Source organism: Kogia breviceps, chromosome 10, assembly GCF_026419965.1.
Source record: "Kogia breviceps isolate mKogBre1 chromosome 10, mKogBre1 haplotype 1, whole genome shotgun sequence".
Classification (NCBI taxonomy): Eukaryota; Metazoa; Chordata; class Mammalia; order Artiodactyla; family Physeteridae; genus Kogia; species Kogia breviceps.
This window is the reverse complement of record NC_081319.1, coordinates 76558643-76576483: the sequence shown is the minus strand read 5'-3', so window position 1 is coordinate 76576483 and position 17841 is coordinate 76558643. Positions and strand designations below refer to the sequence as shown.

General features: G+C 42.7%; 1 protein-coding gene across 4 annotated transcripts in view; it reads left to right on the top strand.

Annotated features, from left to right (window-relative positions):
- The window catches only part of XPO5 (exportin 5), a 49775-nt gene that overhangs the window by 28636 nt on the left and 3298 nt on the right, over positions 1-17841 (top strand). For 2 of the 4 annotated variants that reach the window (XM_067006282.1, XM_059077599.2), the window contains 10 exons: positions 9802-9902; positions 12291-12387; positions 13218-13354; positions 14041-14138; positions 14731-14777; positions 15211-15308; positions 15929-15991; positions 16775-16857; positions 17310-17417; positions 17553-17690. In XM_067006282.1, the coding sequence (XP_066862383.1) occupies positions 9802-9902; positions 12291-12387; positions 13218-13354; positions 14041-14138; positions 14731-14777; positions 15211-15308; positions 15929-15991; positions 16775-16857; positions 17310-17417; positions 17553-17690 (970 nt within the window). The remainder of the gene's footprint in view (positions 1-9801; positions 9903-12290; positions 12388-13217; positions 13355-14040; positions 14139-14730; positions 14778-15210; positions 15309-15928; positions 15992-16774; positions 16858-17309; positions 17418-17552; positions 17691-17841) is intronic. The other 2 variants (XR_010835108.1, XM_067006283.1) reach the window with 2 other exon arrangements.

Here is a 17841-nt window from a genome sequence, read left to right as displayed (position 1 = left end):
GCATAGTGCTCTAACTTGCAAGTGTGTCAGGAAAGGTGATATTTCAGGAACCTGAATGTTACTAGGGCTTGTAGGACTCCTTGGAGCCATAGATACGAGAGCAGTATGTACTGAGTCCTTCCATTACTTGTGAGTTACAGGTGCAGCCACCATGGTGCCACCTCCTTGGCAAAGGGGAGGAGGAGGAGGGGAGACTATACAGAATACAAGATTTTGTTGTACCATCAGGGACATTTGACATATGATGCATTATATTTTTAAAATTATATCTATTTTTTTAATTATATCTTGGGATCACAGCCACACTTAATTAAAGAATAAAAATAAAAAACATCTCATCTGTTCCCCATCAAATTTAAGACTATGAATTTCTTTTCAAGAAGAACTGATTTGGGGCTTCCCTGGTGATGCAGTGGATAAGAATCTGCCTGCCAATGCAGGGGACACAGGTTCGATCCCTGGTCCGGGAAGATCCCACATGCCGTGGAGCATATAAGCCCGTGCACCACAACTACTGAGCCTGAGCTCTAGAGCCTGCGAGCCACAACTACTGAAGCCTGCATGCCTAGAGCCCGTGCTGCACAACAAGAGAAGCCACCGCAGTGGGAAGCCCGCTCACCGCGATGAAGAGTAGCCCCCGCTTGCAGCAACTGGACAAATCCCACGTGCAGCAATGAAGACCCAACACAGCCAATAAATAAATAAATAGGAAAAAAACTCTATTTTTTTTTAAAAAGGACTGATTTTATCAGAGATCATTTCATAGTATTAGACATCTTCCCAAACAGCCAAGAAAAACTTAATTCAGAAACTAAAAAGTTGGCAAATTGCAGTTTTTAAAAGTAAGTGGCACCACTTACCAACCCTTGAGCTCCACCCAGCAGGAGGTAAAGGCTAAGGCAGAGTTATGGATAGCCTCACAGAATACAAGCAAATTGAATCCAACAGCATGTTATAAGGATTATACACTATGACCAAGTGGGATTTCTCTCAAGGATATGAGTGATTCAACATACAAAAATAAATCATCATAGTACACCACATTAATAGAACAAAGAAAAAAACCCACTTGATCATCTTAATTGACACAGAAAAAGCATTTGACAGAATCCAACACCCTCTCATGATAAAAACACTCAGCAAACTAGAACTAGAAGAGAGTTCTAAAACTACTCCTGCTAATAAATAAATTCAACAAAGTTATAGGATACAAGATCAATATACAAAAATCAGTTGTGTTTTTATACACCAGCAATGAATGATCCCAAAAGGAAATTAAGAAAATAATTCCATGTATAATAGCATTCAGAAGAATAAAGTACCCAGGAATAAATTTAACCAAGGATATGAAAGACTTATACATTGAAAACTAAAAAACATTCTGGAAATAAAGATGACCTAAATGAAAAGGCATCCCGTATTCATGAATTGAAAGACTTAAGTTCATTAAGATGGAAACATTACTCAAAGCAATCTACAGATTGAATGCAGTCCCTATTAAAATTCCAACAGTGGGAATTCCCTAGTGGTCCATTGGTTAGGACTCCAAGTGCTTCCACTGCATGGGGCACAGGTTCGATCCATGGTCAGGGAACTAAGATCCCTCATGCTGCGCAGCATGGCAAATACATACATACATACATACATACATACACACGTTAAAAAAAAATTTCCAACACTTTTTTTTTTTTTTTTCCCCAGTACGCGGGCCTCTCACTGTTGTGGCCTCTCCCGTTGCGGAGCACAGGCTCTGGACGCGCAGGCTCAGCGGCCATGGCTCACGGGCCCAGCCACTCTGCGGCATGTGGGATCTTCCTGGACCGGGGCACAAACCCGTTTCCCCTGCATCGGCAGGCGGACTCTCAACCAGTGCGCCACCAGGGAAGCCCTCCAACACTTTTTTTTTAAGCACAAAGCTGATCCTCAGATTCATATGGAATTGCAAGGGGCCCCTAAAAGCCAAAACAATCTTGAAAAAGAACAAAGTTGGGAGACTCAAACCTCTCATTTTCAAAACTTACTGCAAAGCTACAGAAATCAAAATAGTTTGGTACTGAGAAGGATAGACATATAGAAAAAGATAATCTAATCAAAATAGGCAAAAGGCTTGAATAGACATATCTTTAAAGAAGATATCAAATGGCCAACAAGGCCATGAAAAGATGCGCAACATCTATAGTCATTAGAGAAATGCAAATCAAAACCATAATGAGATACCACTTCATACCCAATAGGGTGGTTACAATAAAAAATAATGTTGAGGAGATAGCTTCAAGATGGCGGAGGAGTAAGACATGGAGATCGCCTTCCTCCCCACAAATTAATAAAAAATACATCGACATGAGGAACAGCTCCTACCAGAACACCTACTAAACGCTGGCAGAAGACCTCAGACTTCCCAAAAGGCAAGAAACTCCCCACGTATCTGGCCATGTGGCTGACAGGGTCTTGGTGCTCTGGCCGGGTGTCAGGCCTGAGTCTCTGAGGTGGGAGAGCCAAGTTCAGGACATTGGTCCACTAGAGACCTCCCGGCCCCATGTAATATGAAATGGCGAGGGCTTCCCTGGTGGTGCAGTGGTTAAGAATCCTCCTGCCAATGCAGGGCACACGGGTTTGAGCCCTGGTCCGGGAAGATCTCACATGCTGTGGAGCAGCTAAGCCCGTGCGCCACAACTACTGAGCCTGCACTCTAGAGCCTACAAGCCACAACTAATGAACCTGCGTGCCACAAATACTGAAGCCTGCACGCCTAGAGCCCATGCTCGGCAATAAGAGAAGCCAGCGCAATGAGAAGCCCGCGCACCACAATGAGGAGTAGCCCCCGCTTGCTGCAACTAGAGAAAGCCCATGCATAACAACGAAGACCCAATGCAGCCAAAAATAAATAAATAAGTTAAAATTAAAAAAAAAAAATCAAACGGCAAAAGCTCTCTCAGAGATGTCCATCTCAACATGAAGACCCAGCTCCACTCAATGACAAGCAAGCTACAGTGCTGGACACCCTATGCCAAACAACTAGCAAGACAGGAACACCACCCCACCCATTAGCAGACAGGATACCTAAAATCATAACAAGGTCACAGCACCCCAAAACACCACGAAACGTGGTCCTGCCCACCAGAAAGACAAGATCCAGCCTCATCCACCAGAACATAGGCACCAGTCCCCTCCACCAGGAACCCTACACAACCCACTGAACCAACCTTACCCACTGGGAGCAGACACCAAAAACAACGGGAACTACGAACCTGCAGCCTGCAAAAAGGAGACCCCAAACACAGTAAGTTAAGCAAAATGAGAAGACAGAGAAATACACAGCAGATGAAGGAGCAAGGTAAAAATGCACCTGGCGAAACAAGTGAAGAGGAAATAGGCAGTCTACCTGAAAAAGAATTCAGAGTAATGATAGGAAAGATGATCCAAAATCTTGGAAATAGAATGGAGAAAATACAAGAAACGTTTAACAAGGACCTAGAAGAACTAAAGAGCAAACAGACAATGATGAACAACACAGTAAATGAAATTTAAAATTCTCTAGAAGGAATCAATAGCAGAATGACTGAGGCAGAAGAACGGATAGGTGACCTGGGAGATAAAATAGTGGAAATAACTACCGCAGGGCAGAATAAAGAAAAAAGAATGCAAAGAATTGAGGGCAGTCTCAGAGACCTCTGGGACAACATTAAACGCACCAGCATTTGAATTATAGGGGTCCCAGAAGAAGAAGAGGGGAAAAAAAGGGACTGAGAAAATATTTGAGGAGATTGTAGTTGAAAACTTCCCTAACATGGGAAAGGGTATAGCCAGTCAAGTCCAGGAAGCGCAGAGCGTCCCCTACAGGATAAATCAAAGGAGAAACACACCAAGACATATTAATCAAACTATCAAAAGTTAAATACAAAGAAAAAATATTAAAAGCAGCAAGAGAAAAACAACAAATAACACACAAGGGAATCCCCATAAGGTTAACAGCTGATCTTTCAGCAGAAACTCTGCAAGCCAGAAGGAAGTGGCAGGACATATTTAAAGTGATTAAAGAGAAAAACCTACAACCAAGATCAATCTACCCAGCAAGGATCTCATTCAGATTCGACGGAGAAATTAAAACCTTTACAGACAAGCAAAAGCTAAGAGAATTCAGCACCACCAAACCAGCTTTACAACAAATGCTAAAGGAACTTCTCTAGGAAAGAAACACAAGAGAAGGAAGACACCATCAATAACAAACCCAAAACAATTAAGAAAATGGTAATAGGAACACACATATCAATAACTGCCTTAAATGTAAATGGATTAAATGCTCCAACCAAAAGACACAGACTGGCTGAATGGATACAAAAACAAGACTCGTATATATGCTGTCTACAAGAGACCCATTTCAGACCTAGGGACACATACAGACTGAAAGTGAGGGGATGGAAAAAGATACTCCATGCAAATGGAAATCAGAAGAAAGCTGGAGTAGCAATTCTCATATCAGACAAAATAGACTTTAAAACAAAGACTATTACAAGAGACAAAGAAGGACACTACATAATGATCAAGGGATCAATCCAAGAAGAAGATATAACAATTGTAAATATTTATGCACCCAACATAGGATCACCTCAATACATAAGGCAAATGCTAACAGCCATAAAAGGGGAAATCAACAGTAACACAATCATAGTAGGGGACTTTAACACCCCACTTTCACCAATGGACAGATCATGCAAAATGAAAATAAATAAGGAAACACAAGCTGTAAATGCTACATTAAGCAAGATGGACTTAATTGATATTTATAGGACATTCCATCCAAAATCAACAGAATACACTTTCTTCTCAGGTGCTCATGAAACATTCTCCAGGATAGGTCATATCTTGGGTCACAAATCAAGCCTTGGTAAATTTAAGAAAAGTGAAATTGTATCAAGTTTCTTTTCTGACCACAACGCTATGAAACTAGATATCAATTACAGGAAAAAATCTGTGAAAATTACAGACACATGGAGGCGAAACAGTACAGTATTAAATAACCAAGAGATCACTGAAGAAATCAAAGAGGAAATCAAAAAATACCTAGAAATAAATGACAATGAAAACGTGACGACCCAAAACCTATGGGATGCAGCAAAAGCAGTTCTAAGAGGGAAGTTTATAGCAATACAATCCTACCTCAAGAAACAAGAAACATCTCAGATAAACAACCTAACCTTACACCTAAAGCAATTAGAGAAAGAAGAACCAAAAAAACCCCAAAGTTAGCAGAAGGAAAGATCATAAAGATCAGATCAGAAATAAGTGAAAAAGAAATGAAGGAAACAGTAGCTAAGATCAATAAAACTAAAAGCTGATTCTTTGAGAAGATAAACAAAATTGATAAACCACTAGCCAGACTCATCAAGAAAAAAGGGAGAAGACTCAAATCAGTAGAATTAGAAATGAAAAGGGAGAGGTAACAACTGACACTGCAGAAATACAAAGGATCATGAGAGATTACTACAAGCAACTATATGCCAATAAAATGGACAACCTGGAAGAAATGGACAAATTCTTAGAAAAGCACAACTTCCCGAGACTGAACCAGGAAGAAATAGAAAATATAAACAGACCAATCACAAGCACTGAAATAGAAACTGTGATTTAAAATCTTCCAACAAACAAAAGCCCAGGACCAGATGGATTCACAGGCAAATTCTATCAAACATTTAGAGAAGAGCTAACACCTATCCTTCTCAAACTCTTCCAAAATATAGCAGAGGGAGGAACACTCCCAAACACTTTCTACAAGGCCACCATCACCCTGATACCAAAACCAGAAAAAGATGTCACAAAAAAAGAAAACTACAGACCAATATCATATCACTGATTAACACAGATGCACAAATCCTCAACAAAATACTAAAAAACAGAAGCCAACAGCACATTAAAAGGATCATAACACCATGATCAAGTTGGGTTTATGCCAGGAATGCAAGGATTCTTCAGTATACGTAAATCAATCAATGTGCTAAACCATATTAACAGATTGAAGGAGAAAGACCATATGATCATCTCAATAGATGCAGAAAAAGCTTTTGACAAAATTCAACACCCATTTATGATAAAAACTCTCCAGAAAGTAGGCATAGAGGGAACTTACCTCAATATAATAAAGGCCATATATGACAAACAGCCAACATTATTCTTAACGGTGAAAAACTGAAACCATTTCCACTAAGATCAGGAACAAGACAAGGTTGCCAACTCTCATCACTATTATTCAACATAGTTTTGGAAGTTTTAGCCCCAGCAATCAGAGAAGAAAAAGAAATAAAAGGAATCCAAATTGGAAAAGAAGTAAAACTGTCACTGTTAGCAGTTGATATGATACTGTACATAGAGAATCCCAAAGATGCTACCAGAAAACTACTAGAGCTAATCAGTGGATTGGGTGAAGTAGCAGGGTATAAAATTAAGGCACAGAAATCTCTTGCATTCGTATACACTAATGATGAAAAATCTGAAGGAGAAATTAAGGAAATATTCCCATTTACCATTGCAACAAAAAGAATAAAATACCTAGGCATAAACCTACCTAAGGAGACAAAAGACCTGTATGCAGAAAACTATAAGGCACTGATGAAAGAAATTAAAGATGATACAAACAGAAGGAGAGATATACCATGTTCTTGGATTGGAAGAATCAACATTGTGAAAATGACTATACTACCCAAAGCAATCTACAGATTCAATGCAATCCCTATCAAACTACCAATGGCATTTTTCTCAGAACTAGAATAAAAAATTTCACAATTTGTATGGAAACACAAAAGACCCCGAATAGCCAAAGCAATCTTGAGAAAGAAAAACGGAATTGGAGGAATCAGGCTCCCTGCCTTCAAACTATATTACAAAGCTACAGTAATTAAGACTGTATGGTAGTGGCACAAAAACAGAAATATAGATCAGTGGAACAGGATAGAAAGCCCAGAGATAAACCCACACACATATGGTCACCTTATCTTTGATAAAGGAGGCAAGAATATACAATGGAGAATAAACAGCCTCTTCAATAAGTGGTGCTGGGAAAACTGGACAGCTACTTGTAAAAGAATGAAATTAGAACACTCCCTAACACCATACACAAAAATAAACTCAAAATGGATTAAAGACCTAAATGTAAGGCCAGACACTATAAAACTCTTAGAGGAAAACAGGCAGAACACTCTGACATACATCACAGCAAGATCCTTTTTGACCCACCTCCTAGAGAAATGGAAATAAAAACAAAAATAAACCAAATGGGACCTAATGAAACCTAAAAGCTTTTGCACAGCAAAGGAAACCATAAACAAGACGAAGACAACCCTCAGAATGGGAGAAAGTATTTGCAAATGAAGCGACTGACAAAGGATTAATCTCCAAAATATACAGGCAGGTCATGCAGCTCAATATCAAAAAAACAAACAATCCAAAAATGGGCAGAAGACCTAAATAAGACATTTCTCCAAAGAAGATATACAGATTGCCAACAAACACATGAAAGGATGCTCAACATCACTAATCATTAGAGAAATACAAATCAAAACTACAATGAGGTATCACCTCACACTGGTCAGAATGGCCATCATCAAAAAATCTACAAACAGTAAATGCTGGAGAGGGTGTGGAGAAAATGGAAACCTCTTGCACTGCTGGTGGTAATGTAAATTGATACAGCCACTATGGAGAACAGTATGGAGGTTCCTTAAAAAACTAAAAATAGAACTACCATATGACCCAGCAATCCCACTACTGGGCATATACCCTGAGAAAACCATAATTGAAAAAGAGTCATGTACCAAAATGTTCATTGCAGCTCTATTAACAATAGCCAGGACATGGAAGCAACCTAAGTGTCCATCAACAGATGAATGGATAAAAGATGTGGCACAAATATACAATGGAATATTACTCAGCCATAAAATGAAATGAAATTGAGTTATTTGTAGTGAGGTGGATGGACCTAGAGTCTGTCATACAGAGTCAAGTAAGTCAGAAAGAGAAAAACAAATACCATATGCTAACACATATATATGGAATCTAAAAAAAAAAAAATGGTTCTGATGAACCTAGGGGCAGGACAGGAATAAAGACGCAGACGTAGAGAATGGACTTGAGGACATGGGGAAGGGGAAGGGGAAGCTGGGATGAAGTGAAAGAGTGGCATGGACATATATACACTACCAAATGTAAAATAGATAGCTAGTGGGAAGCAGCCACATAGCACAGGGAGATCAGCTCGGTGCTTTGTTTCCACCTAGAGGGGTGGGATAGGGAGGGTGGGAGGGAGATGCAAGAGGGAGGAGTTATGGGGATGTATGTATATGTATAACTGATTCACTTTTTTATACAGCAGAAACTAACACAATATTGTAAAGCAATTATACTCTAATAAAAATGTTTTTTAAAAAAGATATACATTAAAAAATAATGTTGAAAAAAGAAAGTAACAGGTGTTAGCAAGGATGTGGAGAAATTGGAACTCTTGTACACTGTTGGTAGGAATGTAAAATGGTACAGCCACTCTGGAAAACAGTTTGGCAGTTCCTCAAAAAATTAAAAATAGTGGGAATTCCCTGGTGGTCCAGTGGTTAGGACTCCACGCTTCCACTGCAGGGGGCCCAGATTCTATCCCTGGTTGAGGAGCTAAGATCCTGCAAGCCGTGTAGCATGGGCAAAAGCATAAAAGTAAATTAAAAAATTAAAAATGGAATTACCACGTTAAGCAGCAAGTCCAGCTTGAGGTATATACTCAAAAAAATTGAAAGTGGGTCTTAAAGAGGTATTTATACACCTATGTTAATAGCAGCATTACTCACAATAGCTAAAACGTGGAAGCAACCAGTGTCCATCAGTGGATGAATGGATAAGCAAAATGTGGTCTATACAAACAGTGGAATATCATTCAGCCTTAAAATGGAAGGAATTTCTGCAACATGCTACAACATGGGTGAACCCTGACTGTGCTAAGTGGAATAAGCCAGTCATAAAAAGGCAGTTTAAACATGGGTACTAATGAATGCACATGGTTAGACTTAAAAAACATTGAGGGTTTTTTTAAAATAAGCATGGTCTAAAATGATCTATTCAGTGTTCATCTTAAATATTTAATCTTGCTGGTCTATGTTCTGTAATTTTCTATACATTTGAAATGTTTTATAGTTAACTTTTAAAAGAGAAATAGGTAGTTATGCCCTCTGGCTATAGATTGTTCCGTGGTGCCATTGCTGTGGAAGGCAGGTAGATCAGGTCTATAGTCTAACAAAGGTAAGTCATTTTGGTGGGGAAGAGATGTTCATGCTGGGAATTACAAATGTGCCTCTAGGAGACTAAACAGCTGCCAGAGCATTGTTGGGTCCATGCTCTTGATTCAGAGACAAAACATCCTAAAAATGGGGGCATATTACTACCTGCTCTGTGTTCCTGCCTGTGAACCGTGATGCCTCTGACATTTCATCCTCTATCACGGGCAGTCAGAAAACTGGGAGTGCCTTGGCATTGTCTCAAGTTTGAAAGAATTTTGCTTTCAGCTTTAGACTGTGATGTTGTCTGGCTCTCTCAGAATTCGGTTCTTGTGGTTGATTGCTATTAGGTGTTGTATACTGTACAAATAAACTTAATAGCATCAAGTCTACCCCTTCTCCAGGGAAACATTTAAATTCCCCTGCCAAGAGTAGTGTTGACAGAGAGGTATCTATGTGGAAATGTAGTATCACTGAATTATAAGATGGAAACCCACTCTTTCCTTCTCCAGCAGACTAAGAAAAGTTCACATAGCATTCCTGTTTTTTTCAGAACTCACAATACTTTATATGCACCAGAAATGCTAGCCAAAATGGCAGAACCTTTTACGAGGGTTCTAGATATGCTTGAAGTGGAAAAATCTGCTATTTTAGGTAAGAAATGTAACTTTTTTTTTTCTTGAAGTTTTCTATACCATTGTATGCCTTTATATTTCTATACCTTATCTCTAATGCAGCTTCAGTGTGCCTTGTGTCACCTTCTCCTCACCTGGCACTACCTTGACCACCTGTTTGTTCAGAAATGCATGTATGGAGTTCCTACAGGCTCTCTAGGAACAAGTGTGTTTACTTCATTATCTTATCATGCAGAGATGGTCTTCAGAAGCACACACACCCCATGTTAACCCCTCCTTCACTTTAGCTGCCAGCTGGTAGTATGTGTTAGAGCCTTTAGATTATAAATAAACCATGCTTTTTGACCTGAAGGATATTAGCATACTTTCCTGCCTTTTGTATATGGGGGGAGGGGAGTATTCAAACAATTAAGCTTAAATAGCTTTAATCAGTAAAATATTATGTATGTTATCACTTTTTTAAGGAATAGTTTCTGAGCCAAGTTTCCCGATTTTTACCTTGATCAGAATGTTGCTTTAACTCATTTCTCCCATTAGCAAATAACTTCACGATCATAATTGTGATATATGCTGTGAAGGCAAGTGACTGTGGGAGTGTTTATTGGGAGACCTGACCCAGTCTTTTTTTTTTGTTTGTTTGTTTGTTTTTTGTTTTTTGTTTTGCGGTACGCGGGCCTCTCACTGTTGTGGCCTCCACCGTTGCGGAGCACAGGCTCCGGACGCGCAGGCTCAGCGGCCACGGCTCACGGGCCCAGCTGCTCCGCGGCATGTGGGATCTTCCCGGACCGGGGCACGAACCCGCGTCCCCTGCATCGGCAGGCGGACTCTCAACCACTGCGCCACCAGGGAAGCCCCTGACCCAGTCTTGTAGTGGAGTCACAAGACTGCCTCCCAGTGGAGACTTGAAGGATGAACAGGGGCCAACCAGGCCGGGGGCAAAAGGAGATGCTGAGCATTCTAGGCAGACAGAATTGCAGGTGCAAGATCCCGAGGCATACAGCAGCAAAGAGCTTGATATGTCCAGGGAATAGGAAGGTGATTTGTGTGGCTGGAACACAGAGAGCAAGGCAGTTGGTTAGAAGTTAGAGCTAGAGGACTTCCCTGGTGGTGCAGCAGTTAAGAATCCACCTGCCAATGCAGGGGACACATGTTCAAGCCCTGGTCTGGGAAGATCCCACATGCCGCAGAGCAACGAAGCTCGTGCACCACAACTACTGAGCCTGCACAACACAACCACTGAGGCTGCGTGCCACAACAACTGAAGCCCGCACACCTAGAGCCTGTGCTCTGCAACAAGAGAAGCTACCGCAACGAGAAGCCCACGCATCACGAAGAGCAGCACCCGCTCGCTGCAACTAGAGAAAGCCCATGCGCAGCAACAAAGACCCAATGCAGCCAAAAATAAAAAATAAATAAGTAAATAAATATTTTTTTTTAAAAAAAAGAAGTTAGAGCTAGAGACACCAGAGATGTCTAAACCTTGTGCCTATCTCTGGAGCCTCAGGCTGGCTTACCATCACAGGCCCGACAGTGTGTTTTTGCCCCGGCTATCACTCTGCCTGGGCCTGGCCATGATTAAGCAATCTAGTGAGCATGCCCCAGCTATGACTTAATGAAAAGAAGACTGTTAGCTTGTCTTTCCAGGGCCCAATGCTATCTCTCTTGGCCTAAATGGTCCTAGGCCATTTCCTTTGGCACCACTACACTTAAGCTCCCTTTTGGAGACACCAGTAAAAATGAAACGTCCAAAAAAGTGTCTTTTGTTATTAATATAAAAATTAGGTGTTGCTTCACCACCCGTTACCCTTCTGCCCCCACTTCAGTTATTCTCATTAAGCCAGGAACTGCTGCTATAGAAATGTATGACCAACCAAAACATACTAGAATGGACAAACAGTTCCCTCTGGCAGCTTCCAACCAGGAGCAGGATTGGAAACAAAATTGCCTCTGATTAGAAGTATAGATCTTTTAAGGCAATTGTTATACTGAGATAAGTGGGTTTCATTTTTATCTGCTATACCTTGGGCTTTTGCATAAAATTTTGCTTGCAAAAGAGGTTCTGTGACTTAAAAAGGAAGGGGGGGACATTCCCAGTACTTTATGGAGAGATCATTTGGGGCTATCATTGTGTGTTTTGGTACAAGTTCCATCTGGAGAAACCCAGGCAAAAGTTAGAGTACTCAAACCTGGACACTTAAATAGCTTTCGCCTTTCCCTGCAAATACAGTGTAGCAGTCACTTTAGGGAAGCTGTTAGCATTTCCAGCTGGTAGAAGACTTGGTCAGCTGCTTTGCATTTATAGCACCACCACCCCCCTCTCCAAACCACCTCTGCCTATGCGAGGGTGTTGGCAGGTTGAGACCCTCAGCAGAGGAGCAGCAGGTTCCTGATCCATCTTTGTCTGTAGGATTACCTCAGCCTCTCTTGGAACTGAATGACTCTCCCGTCTACAAAACGGTCTTAGAAAGAATGCAGCGTTTCTTCTGCACCCTCTATGAAAACTGGTAAGGACCCAATGCTGCCTTTTCATATTCTCCTCCTAGACATGCATTGTATAGGAGGCATAGGTTGCATAGGATGGCCTTGGGTTGGACATCGGATCTAGAATTCTAGTGTACAGGTAATGTGAGGAAAGAATTTGACAGGAAACAAATGATTCTAGTGTCAAATCAAAATGAACAGGCTGGTTTCCTGCAATTTTTATTTTAATTGTCACATGTGCCTTTAAGTCCTAGCCATGACTTGATATTTTAATGCCCAACTTGTCTGTTTCCAGTGCATAAAGTGATGAGACCAAAGTAGAAGTTACAGTGATGGGGATGCATTTTCTCAGACCCCTCACTACTCATAGCCCACTGTTCATGGGCACTGGGAGACAGCTGGCCATATTTTGTCTTGGGGTCCTGGTTGTGGCATAGGGGGTGTAACTGGCCCTTCTGTACACCAACATCCCCAGGGCACTGATCTCGCTAACACAGTGCTCTAGTCAGCCAGCTAACAAAAGATCCTCCATTGTAAATCCATATTACTTACGAAGTAATGAAAGGCTGCTGTTGATCTTGGGTACCGACATCTGTCTTTTGAAAGATGCTGAATCTGGTTTCAAAGTTTCCTTAAACGTTGGGGTGGTGGGGGTGGCTGTTATTTTCCCTTCTGATAGAAGATTAAGTCCACATCTTCGCAGTATACTGATTAAGCTAAAGTTCTCTTAAAAAGAAAATAGAATTAATTGCTTTTCTAACTGAGAAGTCTTGTCGACTAGAAATTCCCAAGGCAGTAAGGGCTGGCGATAACAGATAATGGATTTCATGTTGTTTATGATTTTCCCTTACAGTTTCCATATCCTAGGGAAGGCAGGCCCTTCCATGCAGCAGGACTTCTACACCGTGGAGCACCTGGCCACCCAGCTTCTCAGTTCTGCCTTCGTCAACTTGAACAATATTCCTGACTACCGACTCAGACCCATGCTTCATATCCTTTCAAAAGTCCCTAGAGGCTTCCGTGGTGGCGCAGTGGTTGAGAGTCCGCCTGCCGATACAGGGGACACGGGTTCGTGCCCCAGTCCAGGAAGATCCCACATGCCGCGGAGCGGCTGGGCCCGTGAGCCATGACCGCTGAGTCTGCGCTCCGCAATGGGAGGGGCCACAGCAGTGAGAGGCCCGCGTACCGCAAAAAAAAAAAAAAAAAAAAAAAAAAGTCCCTAGATAACCCAAAGGGCCAGAAGATTGAAGACAGGAACAGTTCAGAAGCACCAGAGGAGGCAGAGCTGAGCTATATGAAATAGATCTATAGTAACCACATTAGAAAGATAAGAAGATTGAAGTAAATAAAAGGAAAAACCTGAAAGCAGTCCACGGGGTGTTAAAAGCTCTTTCCCCTTAGGGGAAATTCTTACCATCCCATTTCTTGGAAAGATGGAAAATGAAGCTTTTATCCCTTTTCTGTACTTTGTCAGGTGCTTCTCTTTGAAGAAGCACTCTCATACTGCATTCTCATTCAGACTCTTTGTTTTTGTTTTTTTGGGGGAGTATCATTCTTCCCTGGAAGTTATATTGTAAGGAGAATTTATTACAATTCCAGCCTGGCAGGGGAGTGGTGCTTTAGAACGACGGGCGTGCGCTCGTGGTGTGCTAAAGCTTCTTAACCTACCGCGGCATGGGTCTTTGTGAAGCCTCTGGTGCTCTTCTGTCCCCCGGAGCACTACGAAGCCCTGGTGTCTCCCATCCTTGGACCTCTTTTCACCTACCTTCACATGGTAAGAGATTGGCCAGGAAAGGGTGGCAAAGAGGCCTCTTAGAGTGGGTGGCCTCTCATAAGTCTCACAAGTCAAGAGCTCCTGAAAGCATCGTCTCCCAGCCCTGCCAGGATGGCTGCACAGCCGCTCCACCCTTGCTGCCCAGGATGGAGCAGCCCCCCCACCCCCCGAAGAACTAAACTGGTTCCATTGCCTGCAAAGCACCTGCAGACTCAGATTCTACTCCTATCCTCCTGTTAACTGAGGAGAGGTGATCAGGGGAGTACTTTTCATGGGTCTGTTTCCCTGACTCTGGAATTAAGCAGGGGGACCAGCTGGGCAGAGAATAGGTGTGTCCAGAGAGACTCAGGAGTTCTGAAATGTCATTGATCCTTTGCAAGCAAAGAAGTGTTTGATATGCTGCCCGTGTCGTGGGTGTGGGAGAGGTTACAGAAACCATATCTGGTTTTTTAACCTTGTGGGGTCTCCCAAGGCTCTGTCATTGTTACCTGGACTCATCTTCAGCTAATTCTAACCATGAAGTGGCCCTTAGATATTATCTTTTCCAACCTTCTCCCTAGTGTAGCACTTATTTCTTTTTTTGTTTTCCCAGAGGCTTTCCCAAAAATGGCAAGTCATCAACCAGAGGAGCCTGCTGTGGTAAGGGACTTTCTCTTCTCCATGATGGATGAGCTGGCAGCCAGGTTTGGGGTGGGAGAAGGTACACATGGAGGAAGAAGGACTCTGCCGTCCCAGGGCTAGAATAGTAGTGGGTTATAGTCATCCTCAGCCTAGATGGTAGGTCGCTTTTCTGTGACCATTAGGCAGACTCAGCTCAAGCCTTCATAGGGGGTACCTTCAGCTGCCTTAAGTGAATGCTGCGACATTCTTAGGATTTTGATCCATTCCCTTCAAGCCAGCTGGATATAGTCACAAGTAATAATGCCCCTCCGTGGATCACTGCTGCCCATTCCTAACTTTTGAGTGGAATGTAGACCAGAGGAAGTCAGGAGAAGGAAGTGGGCACAGAGGTCTAGCTAGGGTCACTGCTTCTTTTGCATTCCCATGGAACTTGGCCCCTGGTTTTCTGCAGTGGAGAAGATGAGACAACAGATGAAAACCCAGAGTCTCAAGAGATGCTGGAGGAACAACTGGTGAGGATGTTAACCCGAGAAGTCATGGACCTGATCAGTAAGTGGCACGGGAACCAGGGGTAGAAGACAAGCCTTTTTCTGGAAAAAAAGCTGGTCACTCACCTAACATGTTTGCAGCAACACTGACAGATTGATAAGAAATAATGAACTAAATAGAAACTATGTAATTCTTAAGTCAACTTACTTTATGAATTGTGAACTGCATTGTAGTTGTTCATACTAAGGGCAGATTATGAGGACATGGTCTGAAATAGCAGGAGGAGGTTGGATTAATGGTAGGAATAACTTCTAGCTTTGTCAAAATAGGGAGATGTTTTAATTCTTAGACATGAAGGTGTTTATATTTCGTTTTTATTTTTTGGTCAGTTCATTTGTTTGACATCCAAAGTAGACCAAGTATACATATCAGACATCCTCTCCTGGTCATTTACTCTCAGATAATTCTGTAATTTCCCTCCAGTTGATTGAACTTGAAGAGGGACCAGAACACAGTCTGGTCAAATGCCTCTATTTCTGTTGGTGAAGCTGACTTTGTGCCTGCACAGTATCCCACCTTCCCCCACTCCTCACCTGCCCAGAAACAGTTCGGGATCCATTGGCCTGAGACGGCTGTTGTCTGGTGGTAATAAGCCTAGTAACCCTGCTTTCTTGCTTTAGCTGTGTGCTGTGTTTCAAAGAAAGGTGCTGACCACGGTACTGCTCCCCCTGCAGATGGAGATGGTAAGTGAGCCTGTTGCGGCCCTTGGAGGTCAGCCATTAAGCTCCTAAATATTGTTACTTCTGTAACCAGGTCAGTTCACATAGAAACTGTGTCCCTAGCAGTCTGATGTGCAGGAGACTTTGTACATCTAGCTTTCATCCATGCTGGGGGGGCCCCTTGCTGTATTCCCCAGCACAGTCCCTCCTCAGAGCCTCTGCGCTTGGTGATTCCTCTACCTAGAATGATTGTTCTCCCAACTATATACCTGGCCCATCCCCTTGCTTTTTATTCAGGTCTCTGCTCAGATGTCACTTCTGAGAAGTCTTCCATGACCAGCTTATCAAAAATAGCAATGCCGGCCTCTAGATTCTTCCTCTCCTCTGTCTTCCAGCACTGATCACTACCTGACATGTTTTATTTGTGTTATTAATTACTTCTCTCCCTCACTAGAATTTAACACCTAACAGGGAAGGGACTTTGTCGTATTCCTCTTATATCCCCAGTAACTGCTATAGTGGGTCCTCAAATATTTGTTTAACAACAAAAGATCCTCAGCATTTGCAGCTTTTTAGGTAACTGTCCAGAAAATCCTTGTTTCGCAAATGTATGGCTAGATGCATCTCTAGATCTGCCATGGGCAGAGGCTTCTACACCCTCTTATGAGGCTGGGGGCGCTGTCCTAGTACCTTTAACCACCAGTCAGCCCAGGATACTCACCTCTCCTTTACTCTGTGGGCTTCTGTCAGAAAGGACGGTCTCTGTTCTGAAAGGATGGAGCTTAACATTTTGGTCTCTACTTACAGATGAAGAGATGATGGCCACAGAGGTAACCCCCTCGGCCATGGCAGAGCTTACAGACCTGGGAAAATGTCTAATGAAGCATGAGGTGGGTGGAGGGGCAGGCGAGATTTTTTCCTTGCCCAGCCAGGGAGCCCGCTTCCACTTTTCTCATTTTCTGATGCCATCAGGAGGGTTTTTTGGTAATACTCCTTTATATGAGTTAAAGAAAACAGTGGGAAAGGCACAAGGCCACTGTGTTCCCATGCTGGCATGGGCAAAGGCTCAGAAAAACACCCAGGCACATTGCCACCAGTCCCTGGTGTTCAGCCTCCCCCAGGCCTGAGCTCTCTTTCCTGCACATAGGTTTTCTTTTCTGTATTGGTTAGTTTTTCTTCTTTGGATGGCCTGATAGACATAGATGAGATAAACTCCCATCTCTTCAGTAGCTGCTTTTATCATTTTCCTGCTTACCTATTAAAACTCTAGCTCCTGATGCATAAGAATTCAGAGAACATTGTACTTACTTTCCCATTGTAATTCTCCATCCTTTTCCGTTAGGATGTTTGTACAGCGCTATTAATTACAGCCTTCAATTCCCTGGCCTGGAAGGATACTCTGTCCTGCCAGAGGACGACCACACAGCTCTGCTGGCCTCTCCTCAAACAAGTATGGTTACTCACCCTTTCTTCTCTCCCCTCATGAAACATTTGGGTCATGAGGATTGACTGAATCAGTTGGAAGAACTAGGGTGCTGAGGCCTTCAGAGTCCCGCTTTGGCCCTGAGCACAGCTGTCTCCCCAGGTGCTGTCAGGGACACTGCTCGCAGATGCTGTTACATGGCTGTTCACCAGTGTGCTGAAGGGCTTACAGACGCATGGGCAGCACGATGGCTGCATGGCTTCCCTGGTCCACCTGGCCTTCCAGATATATGAGGCGCTGGTGAGTGGAGAAAGCCTGGGGGCAGGATGGCTGTGGCTTCATCCCTTACAGCCTGCCTGCTCCCGGTCACTTGGGCCTTAATCCTAAACGTAGGCAGCTGCCAAGTTGCTAGTGCTGCCCCTGAGAAGTGGGTGTGGCAGGGGATAGGGAA